We start from the raw sequence: 24,222 nt of genomic DNA, 5'->3' as shown, positions 1-24,222 counted from the left end.
TAGCTGGGAGCGTGTCTCTTCCCTGGCAGTGAGTCTCTCCAGTGAGAACTTTAATGAGATGCTGACAGTGCCACGGGCAACTCGCTTACGCAGTCCACTGCATAGCATCTAAAGCACTAATGCGGTTTTGCCAATCGCACACTTTCCCTACAGCTGGCAGCATCCATTTCCTCCCCCTCACTTCCACCCCCTTGCCACCAATTGCTAAAAAAGCCGACTGAGCTCCCACACAATTATCCTAGAAAAGATATCACACTTGGAGGGCAGAGACAAATCCTAAAATGACTTTCTCACTGTGTCAGGACGATGGCCACGGCATCATTCAGGACACTCTCTCCAAACAGCAGGCTGTGCAGATCCAGGTCCAAACGCAGCTCTGACAACAGGCCAAGGACTGCAACTACAAAGAAAAACAAACACATGAGTTACGGTTATTGAAGACAGCATGAAGCACAATAACTCCTCTGCTAATCCCACAGCAAAAGTGGTGCGAGATATCCCCTCTACTTCCACAGACCGGAGCATCAGGGAGATTTCCTGTCAGGGAAATAACAACACACTGACAGCCCCAGAAAGAGGGTTCTGACACTTTGAACAGCCAGAGTAACTAAACCTAAAGACCTGTAGAGCCCAAGCAGAAGGACATTCACAAAGCTCTGGAAAGTAGAATGTATGTGAGCAAAGAAAGCAGGAAATGCCGATCGTTTTCTCGTTACTTTTTTCTGTATTTATGATGAGATTGTCATGCAAGTGCACAAACATCTAAAAATGTAAGTGAACGTTTGCCTTTGTGTTGTATCATTGAATGATTAAACACTAAATAGCACATCACAATTGCAATATAGGTGCAGCCTCATTGCAAATCATCAGAGTCCAGTGACCTTTTTTATATATGAGAAATGTGGCAGTTACAGTTTCCTTATCGTAAGAGCTGCAGGTTTTTATGTTTACCGTTCTCTGTGTTTGTTAAAAGTGTATATACATAGGGGTGTGTATTTATTAGCCGAGAGCATTGCTGCAGTTTTCACCTTAGAGGGAAATAGCAACAAGGATTCTGGGAATCTTGAGAGAGCGCTGATGGGAGAAGGGAAGGCTTAGAGCTACGATGTTGCAGCTGGTTAAAACATCCAAAAGGAGCCAATTAAAGGCAGCCCTGCTTTAAATAATGCAACATACACTTACTGCTCAGCAACACAATAAATTCCTCCACACTTCATTCAGTTCCTCACCACTATTGGATGACTTTCAGACGGCCCTATGAAGCTTTTGGGGGTTTTCTAGCCCGAAACGCCTCAATCGGACCCTCGTGTGTTCCAAGACATTGTAATTGATAGGCTAAGGGGCAGGACATCTCTAAGCTGGTTGACCAATCACGACAGAGCCGGCCAGCTAACCAATCAGAGCAGACTAGGCTCTGGTTTCAGACAGAGGGTGAAAAGAGGTGCTGCAGCACAGACAGTATGAGAAGAATAAAAAGCTTTATGAACATTAAAGCATGAAGACATGTAGAGACACTACATACTGATATACACCTGAACATCAGCAGGAGAGGACTCTTTAAAGTAGAGACACTACATACTGATATACACCTGAACATCAGAGGAGAGGACTCTTTAAAGTAGAGACACTACATACTGATATACACCTGAACATCAGCAGGAGAGGACTCTTTAAAGTAGAGACACTATATACTGATATACACCTGAACATCAGCAGGAGAGGACTCTTTAAAGTAGAGACACTACATACTGATATACACCTGAACATCAGCAGGAGAGGACTCTTTAAAGTAGAGACACTACATACTGATATAAACTATCACTAGAAATGTACGTTAGCTGCAAAGTTGGACTGCTTTTTCAAACGTGTATCCTAGCCTCCATCTACCTAAGGCTGATTTGAATCCTGAGAAGAATGGACTTTGATAGGTCAAAGGCTATTTTTCTGAGTTTCGTCAGCACTCGAGACTGGGGGAGGGACCCTCCAGGATTTACTGTAACGTCTGCAGATGATTCAGCTACTATGTGATGTCACGGTGTGAATCATGTACAGAGGTTAAATGCTGGGAAGCCACAACCACTCAGTAAAGCTGATGACACATCTGAAATTTGTGGCAAATCAATGGAAAGCTATGCAACAAAAAGTCAAACAGCCTTTGATTTAAAAACCATTAAGCCAAGAAGTCATTAGGATAAACCAAGATATTTAGGATCCAAAATGATTTTGTTTATAGGAAAACCTGCTTTTCATTAAGCATAGTCAGGCAGTCTGATCGTCTTACAACAAACACAATATGCTATTTTTAGTTTTTTACTAACATTGTAACCCTGCTACTAATCCCCAATTTTAAGATATGTAACATTAATCTGATTATGTAATTTTTTGGGCAACTAAAGGGAAAACAGTCAATTTTACCATTGCTCCCCAGAGATTAGTTTTGGTAATCAAAAGGCCATTATCCTGATTATACACCAATCAAAACACAACAATATTATTTTCAATTTCTGCTAATAGATCCCCCTAAATACGTCACACCGGCTCTTTAAGATTCAAATCTGTGGTGAAAAATACAAACAGCTTATTAGTCATTGCAGCATCGATCAACATCTGCTTAGAGGAGTATCAGCTCAACTCCACGGTGACTTCGCAGACAGCAAACAATAAACAAATGCTGAGCATATGAATGAGCACACACACACACACACACACACACACACACACACACACACACACACACACACACACACACACACACACACACACACACACACACACACACACACACACACACACACACACACACACACACACACACACACACACACACACACACACACACACACACACACACACACACACACACACACACACACACACACACACACACACACACACAGTGTTGACAGTGAGTGACGAGAGGAATACTGACACTGACTGTCAGCTCGACACTCGGTGACACCGCAAGTATCTCCTTCTGCAAGATACTGACTGTGGCATTGTTGTATCTAGGTGTGTGTGTGTGTGTGTGTGTGTGTGTGTGTGTGTGTGTGTGTGTGTGTGTGTGTGTGTGTTTCACATTGGATAGATGTAGACAAACAGATATATATGTAAACAGTCGATTGGAAGAAAATGTCCGCCGAAAATCCTTGTTGTAACTGCCACAAGGGAAACAAGCAAAATAAAATTACCATATAATGAAAACATTGCCAGGTATGGAGAAAGACACACACACACACATATTTATGAGGATACATAGGAAAACAGAGACTCAGAGCGATTCCATTCTGAAGGCCAGACAATATCACATCCAAAACAATAACAGCACCCGGTAGATTACTATTCCACCTGTTGACCAAAAACTGTTGCCTAAGTTTCAGGGAAATCTGTGATATGAATACAGAGTGTGTCCGTAGTGAACACCAGGTCAGGGAGGGCAGCATTTGAGCAGACTGATAATAAGAGAGCAGCCTCAGGACATGTTTTGACATATCAGGGTCTTTGGTCTAAAGAAAGGTTTTGACTTCTTCCTGTTTTGCAGGGGAACAATCCTGTATCTCAAGGGCCCTTAAAGCCAGGACGGCTCCATCTGCCTGCTCCCATAATGCTTTGCTGATGATAGCATGTCACTGCAAGAAAAAAATAACACAAAGCACTGTCTAAACACACAAACACACAAACACACACACTCAAGCATGCACGCGGGTCGGCTGCGTTGTCATGGTTACGCTGTCCTTACAGCTGTCAAGTGTTCATCAGTTTCCACAGCAACACCATAAGGTGGAAGAGAGTAGACAATTATTTCAGATATAATACAAAAGGGTCTAATGGAAGCCTTATTAGGTCAAACTACCCGGCGCTGCAGAGGCTAAAAGCTGGCGGCCGCCTCAGTCAGAGTGAGAGCACGGGATTTGCTCTCTGATTTCACCAAATTAGTCAGATTTAACACCGAGAGAGTAGCTAACGGTCACCGGGGAATTACTATAATCCCCCCAGTGCTGCGTAAGGAAAGGCAACATATTTTGAAGGCATTGGAAAGTGCACCAACAGGTTGAAATACTGCAGCAGGTGAAGATATTTATCACAGTTTAGAAGCAAACCAGCACTTTATAATTAGGAGTTTTCCAGCTGTGCTTTTCTACTCTGAATCGTACAGGAGTTCTTTGTAGGTACCTTTTAATAATAAATGGAGACAATGCTAATTAAACCTTAAGAACTTACTCATTATATGGCTTTTGAGATTGTGTAACACTTAGAAATGTATTCAAGCCAACACAGGTCGCACAGAAAAGGTGATTTACTTGTACTGGCAACCATGCAAATGTTGGTTGCCTATCTTTGTTCAAATCTTACCAATTTCACACCTAACACCACATAACATTACTCCACTTGTTCAGCCAATTCAATCTCTCTGTTCCCACTCCTTCGCTGCCCTCAGTTCTGTGTACGATGTTGCACCGGTAAAATCGAGTTATGTGCACGTTTAACTAAGTTTAAATATTTGCTTTAAATCACGTTAGTTACCGCTGACACCTGGCCCAGCTCGTTCTGACATACCAAAAGACTTTTCCCTTTGAGGAGGTAATGACGGTTTTTCTCCGACCTTTTGTAACCATCCCTGAGGCGAGAGGATGGAGCGCAGCAGGCGTTCCACTTTGTGACCTGAACCGTGTTTCTTATTCTGAAAGGAGAACAGGTTTCATGGCTGCAGTGCTTTGGGGGGCTTACATAAAACCAACAATTTAAAATCAATAGCTGCACCCTGACGGAAACAGATGCTAGGGATGTTTTTGCAACATAAGAATGACACACTTTGAACGCTTCTCTTACCAACAAAAAGGATTAATACAATCTATAATTGCTCAGGTAGAATGGGGAAACACTGGAAAGGGTTGTAAACATAGATACTGCTTCCACCTTTAAATCAGCTGGTGGCATTACTACGGAGGTGTGTGGCGCAGTGGGTTGTGCGTTGGTGTTCGGATCAGGCGGTCACATTCAAACCCCACTGGGCAAGAACCTTCACCCCAAATTGCTCCTGTAGGGTCCACAGTATTGAAGTTGCTTTGGATAAAAGTGTCTAACAAGTGACATGTAATGTAATGTAATTACTAGAAAATGTCTGCATATATCGAATAATATTTATCATATATATTTTGACCTATCTATTCATTATAATTATACAAATAAATAAAAACAAATAAAACAATCAAATGCAAATAAATTGTATTTATCAAGTGCTTTTAAAAGTGCTCAAAGGGGCGTTACATAAATACGAAATTGAGAAAAGTAGAAAATCGAGCTCACATATTGTTTCAATTCAGCTTAAAGTAAGAGTCTACCATGCTTACAATCTAGTTTAAAAATAAGAAATACTAGTCAGATAAACACATGTTGACTCTAAAAATATGAATCTTATCGCCTCCGTTAAAAAGACCACCATTTGTAATCTGCAATTTAAAAAATGTTTACTCCATAGTTCTTTCAAATCTCCAGGAACACTAGTACAGTATCAACATCTGAACCCTGGATTAGCATCCAAATGAGTGATATTGAAAGCAAAGGCATCATACAGTATGCCATTCTTTTGCTGCTCTCAGGGGAATTTCAATGGATTCATTTTGGCTGCAAAGAGAATCCAGCCAATCAAATACCTCTGTAATATTGCATCTTCGAGTGCCGTCAAAGTGGCTCAATTACTGGGCTCCAGTTTCACACAAAGCCTGGCTGCCAGCCTGCGTTCTCCAGATCTCCATCATTTCAGTCCGTACGTGACACAAAGAGTCATCGTCACACGAGAGGTTATGACATCAGGGGGGAAAAGTCTTATTCGTCAAGAGACCAAATTCACCCACTGTTCTGATTGGAATAATATACAGAAGACGATGATGATGAAGATGATGATGATGATGCACTAGGGATGGGAACGATTATTCAAAAATTATTCAGGTATTCGAATAGGAGTTATGAATATTTTTATTGTAATTTATTTTAAGTTCTTTTGGGAGGGGTGCCTAAGCTGATTACATATTATCAAATGGAATAATTCAATGTATACGACAGTGCCATAGCTAAGTGTGTTAGGTCTAAAGGTGTGTTTTGCTCCGCTCACGGTCCCTCACAGCGGGCAGAGCTGCAGGTGCTGATCTCTCTCTCTCGTCCGGTTATACTTCACTTGCGTTTATGTCCAAATCCATCAGATCTAGCTAGTTCTAGCTAACGATATGGCTGCTGCCCCTCCCTACACGCAGATCACGCAGACTCAAACCTCATCTTATGCCCAAATTCCAGCTGAGAGGGTCTTCTCTACAGCTGGCCTGATTGTGAATCGCCTCCGAACCCGCCTCTCCCCTGAGTAGACATGCTCATATTCTTAAAGAAGAATGAGTATTGAATAGTTGCATTCTGTGCATAGGCCCTGTTAGAGGTTGTTGATCTCTGTTGTCACGGGTTACGTTACCATAACCCGTTATGCTGTTCGTGTTTGATCCCTCTTTAATTTAAAAAACAAGTTATGTTTTAAGCATGAAAGCTTTAGGCCTTTAGCTGTCAACTGTTCAAACTGTGATCACCAGTTCAATACATTTGACAAATTTGACTTGATTTCTTTACTTATTTGAACATCTATTTATTTATTTTTCAAAATTAAAAAAATTATAATTGTAAATTATTTTCCCACATTTTTTTTTTTTTTAAAGGATATACATTTCGGTTAATCGGTTAACCATTTTTTTGGGGCTCGAATATTCGAATATACATTTGCTTTCAAATTCCCATCCCTACTGTGCACATCATCTTTTTATATATATCCTGCTTACTTGAAGTAAACGGTTATTTTGTGGGGTTTTTTGTAAATTATTGAGTGTTCTTGCATTTTAATGTGTGAGTTTTTGAATACCTCGGGACCGTGGGAAACAGTATTTTGATCTTTCTGTGAGTACAAACATATTTTGAGGTTGACTTTGACTACAGAAGGAGCTGAAACTCTCAGATTTGATCACTTTGGGGGAGTTCAAGTCCATCTTAAAGGACAGAACAAGAATCCATCGGTCGATATGATTGCTCGTATATCCCATCATTGAAGTCGTTTTAAAATTATGCCAGTTTTTTCACGTTTTATAATTATAATAATGAGTGCTTTTTCAAGAGCTCAAAGCGCTTTACATGACATATTACACATAGTGGAAATAATAGTTTATTTCATTTGCCGTTTCATTTGTGTTTCACAGCTGTATTCGTCTGCCTGTATTGTTTTGTGTAGCTTTGTTCATGCTGCCCTCTTGGCCGGGTCGCTCTTGAAAAACAGATTTGAATCTCAATGAGACTTTTACCCGGTTAAATAAAGGATATATATATCTGACTGAAAAAGTCAAAAAACGTCACATACATTTTCCTCGACCACATGCCACTCGATCAGTCGGTAAATAAATAGCAAAAAATGACAAACTGTATTGGCATCGGCTCCTGAATGCACCATCACTCAAATGAGAACCACATACACACGAGGCAGCATTGCATACTTTAAAACCAAGATCTACTCGTTTGTTTCTTGTTTTAAGGAATATCTTTTGGTGCTTTTAATGCAAGGCAGAGAAGTGGACAGGGACATTTTTAATGACCGTCTTTCAGTAAATCAGAAAGCCAGCGCTATATTTGGACATTGTGAGACGGTGAAAGTCACGAGGCCTTGGTGTCCACGGTTAGAGATGCATTGTGTTGTGATTGTAATCAAAGTGAGCAGCGTGACATGGGACAATCACGTCACCCAGAACGACAGCTGCATCATAATCTACATCTTCTCTTTGACACTCACTCAGATCAACCACTTATTGGTATAAATAATTCATCACCAAATGAGGACATTAACATCAGCGCTGCCTTATGACATCCCACTTGACTGCTCTTGAAGAACACGGAATAAATTGCGGTTCCTCGTAGTTCAAAGCAGTGATTCAGACTGAGAGGGCATTGTGACTTTGATCATGCATTTAGACTCAGCTATTAATCTTTGTCATATATTACCGTGACAAGACAAGGATGGCGTGAGCAGAGTGGGGAGTTTTATGAGTAAAGGGTTGACACAAAATGTTAAAGAGGACATATTCGGATAATTTTCCGGTGTATATCAGTATGTACTGTAGTGCAGGGGTGTCAAAGTCAATCTCATCGCGGGCCACATTCGCATAAAGGTTGCACTCAAAGGGCCGGTTGTAACTATATAAATATATAATATATATATAAAATAATGTATTATATTACATTATTGCCTCTGAATTGGATTATTATCGGATAGGATAATAACTTAGTAATGAACTACGTCTGAAAGCAGAAGTCCAGGGCAAATAATTGCAAGTCTCTTCAGTGCGCATGTCACAAAACGAGATGCATTGTGGGACATGTAGTTTATGGGCAATCTGCTTCTGTAAAGTGGCAAGTAGCCATATAATTAACGTATTATATTCTTTGCAAGCTCTTGCGGGGCCGCATAAAATGAAGTTGCGGGCCGGATTTGGCCCCCGGGCCTTGAGTTTGACGCCCCTGATGTAGTGTCTCTACTTTAAAGAGTCCTCTCCTGCTGATGTTCAGGTGTATATCAGTATGTAGTGTCTCTACTTTAAAGAGTCCTCTCCTGCTGGTGTTCAGGTTTATATCAGTATGTAGTGTCTCTACTTTAAAGAGTCCTCTCCTGCTGATGTTCAGGTGTATATCAGTATGTAGTGTCTCTACTTTAAAGAGTCCTCTCCTGCTGATGTTCAGGTGTATATCAGTATGTAGTGTCTCTACTTTAAAGAGTCCTCTCCTGCTGATGTTCAGGTGTATATCAGTATGTAGTGTCTCTACTTTAAAGAGTCCTCTCCTGCTGGTGTTCAGGTTTATATCAGTATGTAGTGTCTCTACTTTAAAGAGTCCTCTCCTGCTGATGTTCAGGTGTATATCAGTATGTAGTGTCTCTACTTTAAAGAGTCCTCTCCTGCTGATGTTCAGGTGTATATCAGTATGTGGTGTCTCTACTTTAAAGAGTCCTCTCCTGCTGATGTTCAGGTGTATATCAGTATGTAGTGTCTCTACTTTAAAGAGTCCTCTCCTGCTGATGTTCAGGTGTATATCAGTATGTAGTGTCTCTACTTTAAAGAGTCCTCTCCTGCTGATGTTCAGGTGTATATCAGTATGTTGTGTCTCTACTTTAAAGAGTCCTCTCCTGCTGATGTTCAGGTGTATATCAGTATGTAGTGTCTCTACTTTAAAGAGTCCTCTCCTGCTGATGTTCAGGTGTATATCAGTATGTAGTGTCTCTACTTTAAAGAGTCCTCTCCTGCTGATGTTCAGGTGTATATCAGTATGTAGTGTCTCTACTTTAAAGAGTCCTCTCCAGCTGATGTTCAGGTGTACATCAGTATGTAGTGTCTCTACTTTAAAGAGTCCTCTCCTGCTGATGTTCAGGTGTATATCAGTATGTAGTGTCTCTACTTTAAAGAGTCCTTTCTTGCTGATGTTCAGGTGTATATCAGTATGTAGTGTCTCTACTTTAAAGAGTCCTCTCCAGCTGATGTTCAGGTGTACATCAGTATGTAGTGTCTCTACTTTAAAGAGTCCTCTCCAGCTGATGTTCAGGTGTATATCAGTATGTAGTGTCTCTACATGTCTCCATGCTTTAATGTTCAAAAAGCTCTTTATTGTTCTCATTCTGTCTGTGCTGCAGCACCTCTTTTCACCCTCTGTCTGAAACCAGAGCCCAGTCTGTTCTGATAGGTTAGCTGGCCGGCTCTGTTGCGATTGGTCAACCAGCTTAGAGATGACCGCCTCTTAGCATATCACGTACAATGTGTTGGAGCTCTAGCCAATAAAAGAGTGAGTGTTACATATTGATGTCACTAGGTTCTGGAACTTTTAGATTTGAGCCTTTGCAGACCATTTACATGCACACAAACCTATATCACACACTACAGGGAAGGGGAACAAACGATAATAGGTACTCTTTAAATATTACTTTTATGTGGATAACCTCAAACCCACACACTGCATGTATGCAATACGAAAACACGGTAAACAAATAGATGTGAATGAGACAGTTTCTACATTTTCCAACTTTTTCTCTGATCATCGTCATGTTGTTTGATATTGCAGAGAAGTGTCTGAATCCGCAGTATGAAATCAAAACACATGAAACTGCAGATCTCCACAAGGCGTCTTTGATATTCCTTTGACGTGGTCTATCCTCTTCAACTCATTTGCATGTGTTTACCTAAGGCAAATCAATGTTATGTGTCTTTTATATAAGTGCCAAACATTGAGAAGGGCTTTTTAACTTGGGTTAGAAAGTAAAGTGTAAGTTTAAGAGCAGAGGTGGGAAGTAGTGGAGTACAAATACTTCGTTACTGTACTTAAGTATTTGGTATCAGTACTTTACTCCACTACTTATTTTTCTGACGACTTTTGACTTTTACTTCTTACATGTTGAACACAAATACCTGTACTTTCTACTTCTTACATGTTGAACACAAACACCTGTACTTTCTACTTCTTACATGTTGAACTCAAATACCTGTACTTTCTACTTCTTACATGTTGAACTCAGATACCTGTACTTTCTACTTCTTACATGTTGAACTCAGATACCTGTACTTTCTACTTCTTACATGTTGAACTCAAATACCTGTACTTTCTACTTCTTACATGTTGAACTCAAATACCTGTACTTTCTACTTCTCACATTTTCCAAACAGGCTGGTTCCTTTAGTCTGAATGTGTGTTTGGTGGCGTGATCATTATTATTTAGAGTCATTGCGTGCCTATTGATTTGAACACGATCCGTGTATCCATCATTTCCTGGTCTTCTCTAAAGAAGAGGGACCAATGGAAACGTTGTCATGTTGCCGTTGGTAACCATGGAAACATTCATTAGCTAACAATGACATTATTGTTCTATTAATATAAAGGGAGGTCAGGTACTCTTTAAAACAGCTGCTAGTTATGGGTACTTTTTACTGAAGTACATTTCAAAGCCTCTTTACTTTGACTTGAGTAAAGAAGTTTAGTCAGTACTTCTACTTTCACCAGAGTATTTTTAAACACGAGTATCTGTACTTGAGTAAAGCATGTGTGTACTTTTGCCCTCTCTTTTTAAGAGGTGTATGTTTCTTTGTGCTACCTGGGTCAGTTGCAGAGACAATGGCACCAAACAGGAGGCAGTCAGTGAGGAGGAAGTCTCCATCAGCTGCTCGGCCCACCAGCACCATCAGTTTGGTGAAGCCGTAAACACAGGACCTGTGATGGAGGACAGAAGGACAGATAATGAGGTCAGTATATCAGTCTTCCCTCTAACCACAGCAGGGCTTCCCCGAGGGCAGTGTGGGTAATAAGGGCCAGATGTCACCAGCAGGTGAGTTGGCAGCGGCTGCTTAGCACAAGTTCCCCTGCTTTAAAGGTCACCTATTATGCAAAATCCACTTGTGGAAAGAGATTCTGAAAGAGTCTCTCTCTTTTTGATCCATTTCTATAAAAACCTGTCTGAAAATGAGCTGATCAGATTTTGGCCACTTTATGATGTCATAACGATGTGTTGGCTTGTGTAACCATTAGCCAATCAGCAACCAAGGTAACCCCCCCCCCCACCTTATCACCTGAATCTCCTCCTAGAGCACCATTGAGTTCTTTGTAACCAAATGTCTCTCAGAGGGGCGTGGGGAGGGGCTCCTTATTTTCATCTAAAATAACAGACAGAGAATCAGCACTTTGGAAACAGGGCTGAAACAGAGGGGATTATGGGTAATTCTGCAATGATCTGTTTGGTGTTTCCGCCAATCAGAGACAGGTTCTGTATATATCTGCGACCTGTGATATACTGATGAAAAGCAGTATGATAGGGGACCTTTAACTGAACCATGTTTACCAGTATACAGTGTGTGTGTATGGATCTACATGCTGCCTTTGAACCCACCTGCATAACGCAAAGACAAACGACAAATACTCTCTGTTTAAGACACCGCAGCACCTATCAATATTCATCCTTTGATGCCACTATTATGAATAATAATAAAAGGGCAACGGAAATATGATTGTGTGACTTTGAGCAACAACTTTCCATTCTGCTTTCCAGCCCTTTACTGGTTAATGAGGTAACTTGATTTTCTTACAGGTACATACAAAAAGATCAGATTACTGTCACATTAAAAAAAACAAGAGATCTTTTGTCAAAAGAAAGTAATCAGGTTACTTACATTTTCATACCCAGATAACACATTTTTACTAACTAACTAGTAATTCTAACAGAACACATGAACGAATCCTGTTAGATTGAAGCATCCCATAATGTCAGTACACCATCTTGTCCTCTAGGGCAGCCTCTCTAACCATTGGCATAATTATGTTACCGTGGTGACCGCACATGACCTGTCCCCATGGCTGGGATTTAAAAGACTGCCCTAAGGTCGAACAGCTAATCCGTTTTAATTCATGTATCTTTACCGAGTTATTTGAAGTTATGCTAATGACACGTGTGTGTGTGTGTGTGTGTGTGTGTGTGTGTGTGTGTGTGTGTGTCACAGACAGAGATAGACAGGAAGTGGATGTACTGTGTCAGTTGAGTCAGTAAGGCTCCCTCGCTCCCCTGAGACTCTCTCTCGGTCTCTCTCGGTCTCTCTCTCTTTCCCCAGGAGACATAGCAGACTCTCTAACAAGCCCCCTGATTTGTCAGGCCCGGTGTTTTAGCATCAAAGAATGTGCACGTGACCCAACATGTCAAACCGTGCACTGCTTCCCAAGAGAGTAAGAGGGGAGAGCTTGTAAAAAAATGAATAATGCGTGCCTGGGGAGAGGCTATAATATCTAGAGGGTATGATCCTTTTCTCATCGACGTAACATCTGTGAACAAAGGAAATGTGGAAATATTGTAGTACTAGGTAGTAAGCCTAGTAGTAGCTTTAAAGAGGGTCCGAATATGAATAAATATTGATATTACATGTGGGAAATATATCAAATACACTATCTGTATTTCATATTTGTTACAATTTATATATGCCTAAGCCCTGCACTTTATCCATGCTCTGAACTTGCACCTGCAGGCAATATCTGTTAATATTATTTTCCCATTTATACAAAATAGTCTGCATCTTGCCTCCAGTGGCAATCCTAGAGTCGGTGGGGGCCCTAGGCAAACATTCACTGGGGGGTTTCCCGACATGTCGTTGCAGTAAATTAAAGAGTGTTTCATATTGTCGTTGCTGTGGACCTTCTTAATCTACCTTCTTTGGGGGCCCCCTTCTGGTCCGGGGCCCCAAGCAGTTGCCTGCCTTGCCTGTTTGCAAGGAGCGCCCCTGCTTGCCTCACATTTGCATTCAACTGTGATACTGTATTAAACTGTAACCTCATGCGCTGTCTGGTTAGATGCAAGCTGCATGTTGTACTGTGTGTGATGACAATAACATTTAATCTAATCTAAAAAGGTTGACTTCAAGCAGTACAATTGCGCTGTATTGCATTGGATTATACAGGTGTACCGTAATAAAGTGGAGTGAACTGTATATTGCTGTAGTTGAACTATAGGCTACCGTTTTTATATGAAATCTCAAAAATGTAATGTAGAATCCTTTGGAAAGTTTTTAATAAAATCAAAGGCAATTAAATATTTTTGACAAAGGATCCTGGAGTTTCAATAAAAACAAATTGTGTTTTTTTTTTACAGTCTCTGTGTTTACAGCAAATTGTGTGTGTTATAAACAACTGGTTTGCAAAGAGCTTCATTTCCTCGACAGACTGACAGCGCCATCTGGCGGTGAGAGGCTAGAATAGCAACCATTTCCATACAAAGTCCGAGCATGTTTTCATCAGTTCAACATGCTCTTAACGCACTCTGCAGAACCATTCATTCAGTATTTTGACTTATAGTAGGAAAGAAAGCACCATTGTCATTAGTAAACCTTAAAGACAGGGTATATGCAGGAATCCTGAAGTCAAATGTAATACCTTTTTTAAAGACCCTTTGCATACAATTTAAGACCTCATCGCCACTTTAAGTTTTAACCGGTTACCTTGGCGACACAGTTTACCTCACATTGACTATATACAGTATTGATTGTCCTTCCTCCTTATCTTCCAACAATTTGGACGCAAACTTGCATTTCCCCATAACGATGTTGTTTAACAACCGATGTAAACGGACCTTCGCGCGCTATCAAGCAGTGAGAGCGCGATGTCCTGTTCAGATGACGTCACATCCAACGGGATGCCATAAATAAACTACACAGAATCACACTACACACCTACGCAATGATTACATTCAGGCACACTGTAGAATACAACCTCTATGGACCATTTATATACTTACTGAAAACAAGCTACAAAATGGAATACCTTGGAAAATGCCGTTTAATACTTTTTAATAAGCCTTAATTTTCGCTAAATTGATTTATCAACTTTTAATACTTTTTAAGACCCCGCGGACACCCTGAAAGATCTCATTGGACAGCTTCAAACCGAGCAGTAATTAACGTGATTACTCACACCTGTGCATTTCCTGCTGTAACAAAAGCCCATTTTACCACAATGCATTGCAGCGAGACCTTAGATGAGCTCCTCACAGCTGCAAAAACTTTGAGGTAATTGCGGACGTGATGACACATCTACCAAGATATATCCATACAATCTTTGCAACAGCTTTCTTCTGAGTAAAATACATTGTTTTTTATGTATCTATGTTTTTGTGCACCTGCAAGTGAGCATTTTAACTATAATATGATGACACTTATACAGCGTTATGTGCGTATTATTAGAATTTCTAGACTCACAGATGGTAGTTTCTAATATGTTTGACACTAGATGGCTGCGTACATCTTGATAAATGTTAAATCCCCGTGCTTACAGAGACTGCAAGTGAAATGACTCCAGGACGTAATTTGATGCCAGAAAGTCTTATATTTTATGAAAGTTTATGCTGTTATGAGCCAATTAATTTAGATTATGCACAGTGGAACGATGTGAAAAGCAAGTACCGAGTATCTCTTTCATCTGTGCACCCTAACTTTGAGTGTGTTAGTTAAAAATAAATGCTTACCCTATGGTGAAACAGCTGATTACAGTTCCCAAAAACGCAAAGGTCAGAACAGATCCAAGATTCCCAATTAATCGTTTCTGGAGAAAAATAAAAATGTTAGTAACAACAAATACACAGCTCAACAATATCCAACACAGTGACTTAAAGTGTATATTTATATGCATGCACAAAAACCTAGAGGGCACACACAGGGCCGGTTTGAGCATCATAAGTCGAGTGCGTTGTACATTATATATAGACGACATCTTACACTCGTTATCTCCAAAACTCTCAGTAAAACCTCCAGATGTGTAAAAATGAAGTATGCATATGTGTCCCTTTCAACTCCATGTCACACACATCACATGATATTTCTCCCTCTGATGGAGCCTCCTCACAGAGTTAAAGTCCTTTGAAGGCATCTCCTCTCCTCTCCTCTCCTCTCCTCCTCCTCCTCCTCCTCCTCCTCCTCCTCCTCCTCCTCGGAGGCATGTCAGGACAGCAGTCTCACCTGATTAAGGGTGTAAGCTCCGTGGAAGATGATGGGTGGCAGGAACAGATTGAAAAGGACCTCGGGATCAAAGGTCTCCTGTAAAAGACAGATCAGTTGTGTTGGTGAGTGGCAGCGCTCCGTGGGGAGGTGAGGTCTCCGCTTAGCGAATGTGACAGACTGACAGACAGCTATTACACAACCGTGGTTCACTTCAGCGCCTCTGTTTTGGCAGCTCTTTTTTCCCTTTGGATCCCCAATGTCACAATAGTCTCTGGGTACCGTGACAACCTTATCTGTCCTCTCTCTGCAGGAATAACACTGTTCCACATTGGTAGTAGTAAAAAACAAAGTGTGACAATGCAGGCTTTTTTTACCCACCCACGAACGAAGAGTTAGCAACCAATGTGTGTATACAAATAATCTCCTTTAAGCTTAAAGTCTAACTTACCTATAATATAATTACTATCTACTGCAATGGTGAGAAAAGTGTATTAACAATTGAGAAGTCGACCTGTTAACATAGAGGGGTCGGCAACCCCTGGCACGCGTGCCAGCATTGGCACGCGGCACCGTAACCAGTGGCACACTAGGAATACGTGGAATAAGTGTGCAAAAATATTTAAATTGTATTTTCCGTTACCTGCAGAAGGAAGCCATGCACGCAACGCAGCCCCGCTCTCTTTAACTCCAGGTGACTTTCTGCCGCTTTCCTCCGTGCTGTAGTGCTGATCGTTTCACCACGGAGGAATAAAGCACTTCACTAATTGCAGTACCCATAAGGAGCTGTACAAATGCCGCAGTGTTTGCGTGGCTGTGTCTTTAGTTCAAAGCCCAGTGGCGATCTGCTCATCTCTCATCGAAATAATATGCTACAAAGGGGCGGACTGGCCAACTGTGTGTTGTACTTTCCTGTCGGCTCCCAGACCGTAGTCGAGCAGGGCAGAAGCAACAAGCTTCAGGTTCAATAACCAACTTTAGCTTAAATGACTGGAGAGAGGCGAGCTCTTCTTGGGAGGCCGTTGCATTTATTTAGCTGTTCTTCTGTTTCACAAAATACATCACAGACCTCTGTTTTTCTGCTGCCTCGTTTCACTTCCAGAAACATACACGTTCCCTCACTGTCGCTCTACCATCCACAAACACACATGCACAAGCCACACCCCTCTCTCTCTCTCTCTTAAAGGGACAGCGACCTCATCTTACTCTGCATGAACCTGATATCATAACATGTGTGCTGTGGAAAATCAAAGGACGGACGATCGCCCTTATTATTATGCCGTTTAAACCAATTGTTTAAATGTGTTTGTTAAATTCGGCATCATGTAAGTTGCGCTGACAGGTCCACACAGACACACTGCTTCCCCGCAGCGAGGCTGATAGTTGACGAGCGTCAAGCTCCTCAACCCCCCCCCCCTGTTGATAATTCTCGATCGTTGGCACGCGTATAAACATTTTTTTTTTTAAATGGCACTTCATATGAAAAAGGTTGCCGACCCCTGATATTAGAGGGAAGAACAACAAAACAAAGAAGGAGAAGAAGACCCTTTATCATCAAGGGATATTATATACACACACTAGGGCTGCTCGATTATGGCAAAAATCATAATCCCGATTATTTGGGTGAATAATTGTAATTGCGATTATTAAATGCGATTATTCATAGACTTTGAAAACATCCATTTATTGGAGATTTTTTTTTTTAACAGTATGTTTTTAACATTTGATTACCCTGAACTTAAAGTATAATTCAACTGAAAAAAATAAAATAAATTGATATTAATAATAAAAAAAATATCGTTTTATTTCGATTAGGTTGTTTTCGTAATCGTTGCAAGCCATAATCGTGATCGCGATTAAAATACGATTCATTGAGCAGCCCTAACACACACACACACGCACACACACACACACACACACACACACACACACACACACACACACACACACACACACACACACACACACACACACACACACACACACACACACACACACACACACACACACACACACACACACACACACACACACACACACACACACACACACACACACACACACACACACAGGAGCTATTCACAGTAGATAGTGAAGCTGCACATATGGAGACGATAGATGGATCGACATCAAACAGAATCACAACAGCCTACACCACCTTAGAAGCAAACTGTAACGAGTGCAAGGCTCATTTTATTTTAACACACCGCGCACGTCCTGTATCTGAGTCTCATCCCAACGTGACGCAACACCAGAAAAGGTAGCCTTTCATGTCCTTCATCCTCCAGTCCTTCTCATGTCTATTGTGGGTAGGATCAAACGGCACAGATATTCCATTCAGAAGAAAATAACGCAACTTTTTCCTGATCCCTACATCCCCCCCCCCCGTCCCCCCCCAGGTCCCCCCATTAAATTCCAGTTCAATTCCATTTTCAGAGATGTGCGGATGATGCATGCTGTGCGTCACAGACCTTTTGAAGTTTGGACAAATGAGAATAGGCAAATGTTTCTAGAAGAAATTGCATTTTTACATGTGCACTTTTACATTGATGTGTAAGATTGCATTTGTAATGATCAGTCCTGACGCTGCAAAGCCCTTTCTATTCAGTTTGAAAAGCCACCGTGCCTTTTCTCCGTAATTCACACTTAAAACGGTTTCCAGAGCTTTCTACAAATTGGTCTGCTCCTATCACCCGGCTCAATATAAATTACTTTTTCGCGGTTGCAATTACCCACACAGCAGAATATATGCATCTTCTCATCTGTGCAGGCGGTGCATGTCAAATATAAAATGGCACAATACAGACAGAGTCGTCAATAAATGATGCGTATGCTGGTGGTTTTATTCTAAGGGCCACCTGCACCACAGACTGAAGGATGGAGGTGGGTTGTATACACTAATTGCCTCTTCAGCTGAGCAGCACTACATTTAATCAGACCACAAACTTTAATGCTTTAGTCCCGAGAGGCACATAATGGACTCAGTAATGCAATGAATTTCTTATCTCTCTCGCAGCTAGGTCCCCATATGCATCAGGCTTAATGGCGTGAAGGCTACACAGAGCGCTCTGACCAATGTAATGGCCTTCTTGGTAGCCTCTGCTGGTTTGCTAATGAGACCCGAGCATCCAACGGGGGCCAAAGAGTCCGAGCCATTAGTGGAGACTTACACTTGGCCCCGGATGATTTGCAAGGTCCACGGATCACTTACTCCCTTTTCTCTCTCGGGCTGAAATATCGCTCTGAGATCAGGAAATACACTTTTCAAATAAGCTCATTTCACATCCGACCATGCTTGTTCTCCATCGAGGGGCCACGGCTCGATGCGTGGGTGCTTTTTGATATCTAAGCTCGGGGAATAACGTGATCAGAATACAAAAAGAAAGTGGCTATATATTACATTACATTACATGTTACTTGTCTTGACTTACATACTCAGTACTGTGGGCAATCCCCACAGGAGCAATTTGGGGTGACGTGTCTCAGGGACACAACGACATGCTGACTGCAGTGGGACTCGAACTTGCTACCCCCTGATACAAAGTTCAGCGCACTGTCCCACTGAGCCACAGCCTCCCTTAGATATATCAAAAAGATCAGATTAATGTCACATTTCTAAAAATTGGGGATTACTAGAATCATTAGAGTGTTAGTAACAACCTAAAAACATCATATAGTGTTTGGTGTAAAGGATGTTATCTCTTCTCTGTCAGCTGTTCTGTTCTGTAGGATAATACTTTCAGTGTGAATCTATTCTTCTACTTCCTGAGTCTGCTTCATGGTTTTCACTTTCTTTGCTTCATGTGTTCTGGTTTTAATTCAGCAGGTGAACCTATATGTTCATAGAATAGTGTGTGTGAGCTTCACTGTGTGTTAAACTGAAACGGAGCATTTTCTGCTTTTTTAAACTAGTCTGCACGTTTGCCTATCAATAAAATAATTTAGTTTCTACTTTTCTGAGGTCACATTGTTCTGTTGTCTCACATAGTACACTTCAGTAAAACAAATCTTATTGATATTTCCTTTCTTCTGTATCCATTTGTATTACAATCGAGAGGCTATGAAAGCCAAAGTAAATGCTTCTACTTTGAACTGATAGTTGCTGTGAGGAGTTTCCAGCTCAATTATTCCTGTTGCGCATTAGAGGACACACATTGCACAAATATAATTTGATGAAGGGTTTATGTATGTAGAATTTAAATATGCATTAAAAAAACATAACGCTTCCTCCCTCCTGGTTAAAAAATCTAATATAACAATTTGATTCCACCCGAAAACCTTGAAATTGCTTCTCATTTATTCGTAACATTAGTGCAACTCCCTTTTCTCTCCTCTGTGGGTTTAATCCAAAGTGCGCGAGAGAACATTTTTGAAATGCACTTTTTAAGCTAAGAATATTTTTGATATTTGATTTAACTCCTCATGTCCGGGAGTTCTCAAAATGTGGCTTTAAGACGCTCCTTAAAAAACTTTTTATATGATCCTTCTAATCTTAACTTCACACACTATATCTTTGATTGCTTTAAATTTGATTTTTTAAAAGCTTTTTTGACTATATTTGATGTCTTATTGCTTTATTTCAATGGTTTAATGTTTTAGTGCTCTTACCCTGTAAATCACATTAAAAAGGTGCTTTCTTATAATTTATTATTATTACGAATACTTTAATGGAATAAAAACACCAACAAAAGTATCTTATGTTTTGGTACCTTTGTCTATCATAGTGTACACTTTCTGACAATTCTGTATATTAATATTGTCTATTCGGTAGAGATGCTCAATAGATGGATATATTTCCTATCTCTTTTTTTTTTCTTTCATGTGCAATGCCTTGGCTTCATGCTGCTAAGATGAAACACAATCCCACATTTGGATCAATAAAGTATATCTAATCTAGTTGTGTTCAATGTATGCTATCCATTGTTTGCAGGAACATACCTTTAAGATGTTGTTAGAATAAAGCCACACACACACACACACACACACACACACACACACACACACACACACACACACACACACACACACACACACACACACACACACACACACACACACACACACACACACACACACACACACACACACACACACACACACACACACACACACACACACACACACACACACACACACACACACGAGGAATACTGACACTGACTGTCAGCTCGACACTCGGTGATACCGCAAGTATCTCCTTCTGCAAGATACTGACTGTGGCATTGTTGTATCTAGGTTGTGTGTGTGTGTGTGTGTGTGTGTGTGTGTGTGTGTGTGTGTGTGTCACATTGGATAGATACAGACAAACAAATATATAGGTAAACAGTAGATTGTGAGAAAAATGTCCGGCGCAAATCCTTGTTGTAACTGCCACAAGGGAAACAAGCAAAACAAAATTACCATATAATGAAAACATTGCCAGGTATGGAGAAACACACACACACACACACACACACACACACACACACACACACACACACACACACACACACACACACACACACACACACACACACACACACACACACACACACACACACACACACACACACACACACACACACACACACACACACACACACACACACACACACACACACACACACACTGTTCCTAATAAATCCCTAACATAGGTTAAATTGCTCTCTATTGTCCTCGCTGCACCGCCACTCTCCGGCCTCCCTAATGACAAACACACCATGCAGGTAATTTAGAGGGAAACCAATAGCTAAGCTCCATTAGAGGAGACTGTCTCTGCAGATATACACCAGGGAGAAAATATAGGTGTAGGAAGAAAAAGTGTTATTTCAGAGCAAATAAAAGTGCATCAGTGGGAGAGCAAGCATCCTTCACGGAGCATTTGGTTTCCACTTGTTCCTCTGCAACATTGATTTTGTACCTTGTCTTAAAGCGCATGTTTTATTAAGACAGGTTGTTTCACCTTCCATTAGAGACTATGTTGTGGCACAACCTGCAGCACCTATCCACATTAATAATTCACTTTATTTTGCATGTATTTGAAATGCAGGTCAATTCAAATCACCATATTCACCATATGAGGGGTTGAGAGCGCTGGGACTCCATCACTGACTTTCCTAACGTGTAGTGGAGATTGAGATGTGATGTTAACCGTCAGGAAGTGAGGAGTGATGTTAAGACCACTGCAATTGCACAATGCCTCCATGTTGTCCAGGTTTTCTCCCCGGTAAAATGACAGGAATTTCACAGTTAGCCCCACGAGCATGCCTGCAAGATAGAGCAACAAAGAAATATAAGCTGCTGCTGTAAAAACTAATACATTATGAATAATACAACCATATTCCAGGAGTAAATAAATCATGGTGCAGCTACTATAATGCAAAAAACGACTTATGGTGACAGTCCTGTAGAGACATAACCCTGTAAAACAAAGCCTATAAGAAAACATCTAAAATACATGCTGCTATACAGATAACACTTTGAAATGCAAAGTTAATATTGGATGATTGAAGGAGGATAACATGCTCACTGGTGAGACATTAATAGTGTATGGTATCTGGAGCAATGCAACCTGTTTGGTGTAATGACAGCCTCAATTTCCTCCTCCGACTCTGATTCTAATTTCTTTTAAAAGTGTTAGCCCAATGTCAAGAGGCGGAAGAAGTACTCAGATGTTGTACTTGAGTAAAAGCAGAAGTACTCAGATCTTGTACTTGAGTAAAAGTAGAAGTACTCAGATCTTGTTCTTGAGTAAAAGTAGAAGTACTCAGATATTGTACTTGAGTAAAAGTAGAAGTACTCAGATCTTGTACTTGAGTAAAAGTGGAAGTACTCAGATCTTGTTCTTGAGTAAAAGTGGAAGTACTCAGATCTTGTTCTTGAGTAAAAGTAGAAGTACTCAGATCTTGTACTTGAGTGAAAGTAGAAGTACCAGAGTGTAGGAATACTCTGTTACAGTAAAAGTCCTGCATTCAAAATGCTCCTCAAGTAAAAGTAGAAAAGTATTATCATCAAAATATAGTTAAAGTAGAGACAGTAAAAGTAGTGATTGTGTAGATTGGTCCATTTCAGAATAATATATGTATATGTTTAATAGTTAATTATGAATACAGATAAACAATAACAATGTTGACTAAAGCTAAAATAGCTAATTTGAGACCACTAGAATCCTAGTAAAGCCCAAAAGTCGACACCAAACTGTGGTTATTTTAACATCCTGATACATGTTAAAGCTGTGCGTTCAGGAAGTGTTATTGAATTTAACGGCTTCCGTTTTAATTTAGCTTTGGTTTTCTTACCATAAAACATTGCCCCTCCAGTTTCATTTAAAAGTCTATATTTGCACCGTTTTGATTTCCACACAGTGAGGATGGTTAGAAGTGCCAAGCTAGCTGCTGAAAGTAGAATTAAGGTTGTATTTTCTTGTCTTTGCTCCATCTTCATCTTCAACACCGAGGACAAACTTTTCGGAAACAACTGTTGTGTCTTTGATTCAAGTGCTGCCTTCACTGCTGCTCGGAAATCTCTGCTTCCTCACAAACGTACGGAAGTAACAAGTATATATGAGTGAGTATAAGTTTATTTAATATAAATAAAAAGCCTTAAGATATTGTGTTGGCTAAACTAAGCTATTGATGCAACAAATGTGCATGAGGAGAATCAGAATCCCATTATGAGTCCGACAGCGGGGACATTTACGGTGTTACGCAAACGTTGCATAGCAGGTAGAAGAGAATCTTAGCTAAACAAATTAGTTTAAAAATAACCAAGTGACAAACATATGAAAGTATTGAGTCTTTATAAAATGTGATAAGACTGCTTTTAACCTTCTGTTCGACCATATGGGAGAGCTTACTTTGAGTGTTTTACTTAATTCCACCCGTCAGTAATCTCTACCACATGTTGACGTTATTTTTGGTGAAAAACTTTAGAAGTAGGTTTGTTTAACTATCTAAAACCATGCTTTACTGAACGGTCGAAATGTAATTTAGTGGTAAAAGCAGTGAGGCCAAGATGACACATTTACAATTTATATTTTAAAAAAGCACATTTACTGTTTATTTAATGCAATTCAATGAAATACTGGATGACATATCAGTATGAGATGCAGGCAGACACAAAAAGACAATGCAAGAAATCAGGACACAGGTTCGTTAAAAGAAGGGCACAGACATGTTTAAAGGTAAAGTCATTTTTATTTAAAGGCACTCAAAGGAAAAAGGAACTCAGGAAATGTTGATGTAAGATAACAATAGGTTGTTAGAAAAACTTCAAGGTTAAACTAAAAGGATCCAAAATGGCTCACCATGTGGCATACAAACAATTGAGGTTCTGCCCTACTCACCACAGGAAGAACTACTGAACTTCAGGACAAAAGGAAGCAGTAAGTGAGCATATAATACTAGCATACATGACTCAATGTATCCTTAGTAATACGTTATGCAGACTACCTGTGACAGCAGAGCCAAATGAAACAACAGAGGGCCACCAGGTGCGTTTTATACCCTGCTCTAATTCAGGAGCATAGTCATGTTCATATAGGCTACTGGAGAAACAAATATAAATTCACCTTTTTTTTAAATTACATTTCAACCGCTTGGTAGAGGCCTATATTTAATAAAAACAACCCTAACCCAAATGGTAAGGTCCTTTGTCAAACATTGATTGTTGTTATTGGCCCAAGGAAGTACAACATATAAATAAATAATGTATAAACCGTGATCATTGC

The 24,222-nt window shown here is 40.4% G+C and overlaps 1 protein-coding gene across 1 annotated transcript in view; it reads right to left on the bottom strand.

The window, feature by feature from the left end:
- The window catches only part of LOC307026363 (sodium/hydrogen exchanger 9-like), an 84,769-nt gene extending 61,759 nt beyond the window's left edge, over positions 1-23,010 (bottom strand). Inside the window, exons 1-6 of the mRNA XM_079661705.1 lie at positions 22,793-23,010; positions 21,559-21,761; positions 15,537-15,614; positions 15,047-15,123; positions 11,147-11,262; positions 295-400 (exon numbers count right to left, since the gene is read on the bottom strand). Coding sequence (XP_079517831.1) covers positions 295-400; positions 11,147-11,262; positions 15,047-15,123; positions 15,537-15,614; positions 21,559-21,761; positions 22,793-22,937 — 725 coding nt within the window. The 5' untranslated portion in view covers positions 22,938-23,010. The remainder of the gene's footprint in view (positions 1-294; positions 401-11,146; positions 11,263-15,046; positions 15,124-15,536; positions 15,615-21,558; positions 21,762-22,792) is intronic.
- Positions 23,011-24,222: the final 1,212 nt, after the last annotated feature.

The sequence above is a fragment of the Notothenia rossii genome, assembly GCF_949606895.1.
Source record: "Notothenia rossii genome assembly, chromosome: 12".
Taxonomy (NCBI): Eukaryota; Metazoa; Chordata; class Actinopteri; order Perciformes; family Nototheniidae; genus Notothenia; species Notothenia rossii.
This window is presented reverse-complemented; position numbering and strand designations above follow the sequence as displayed.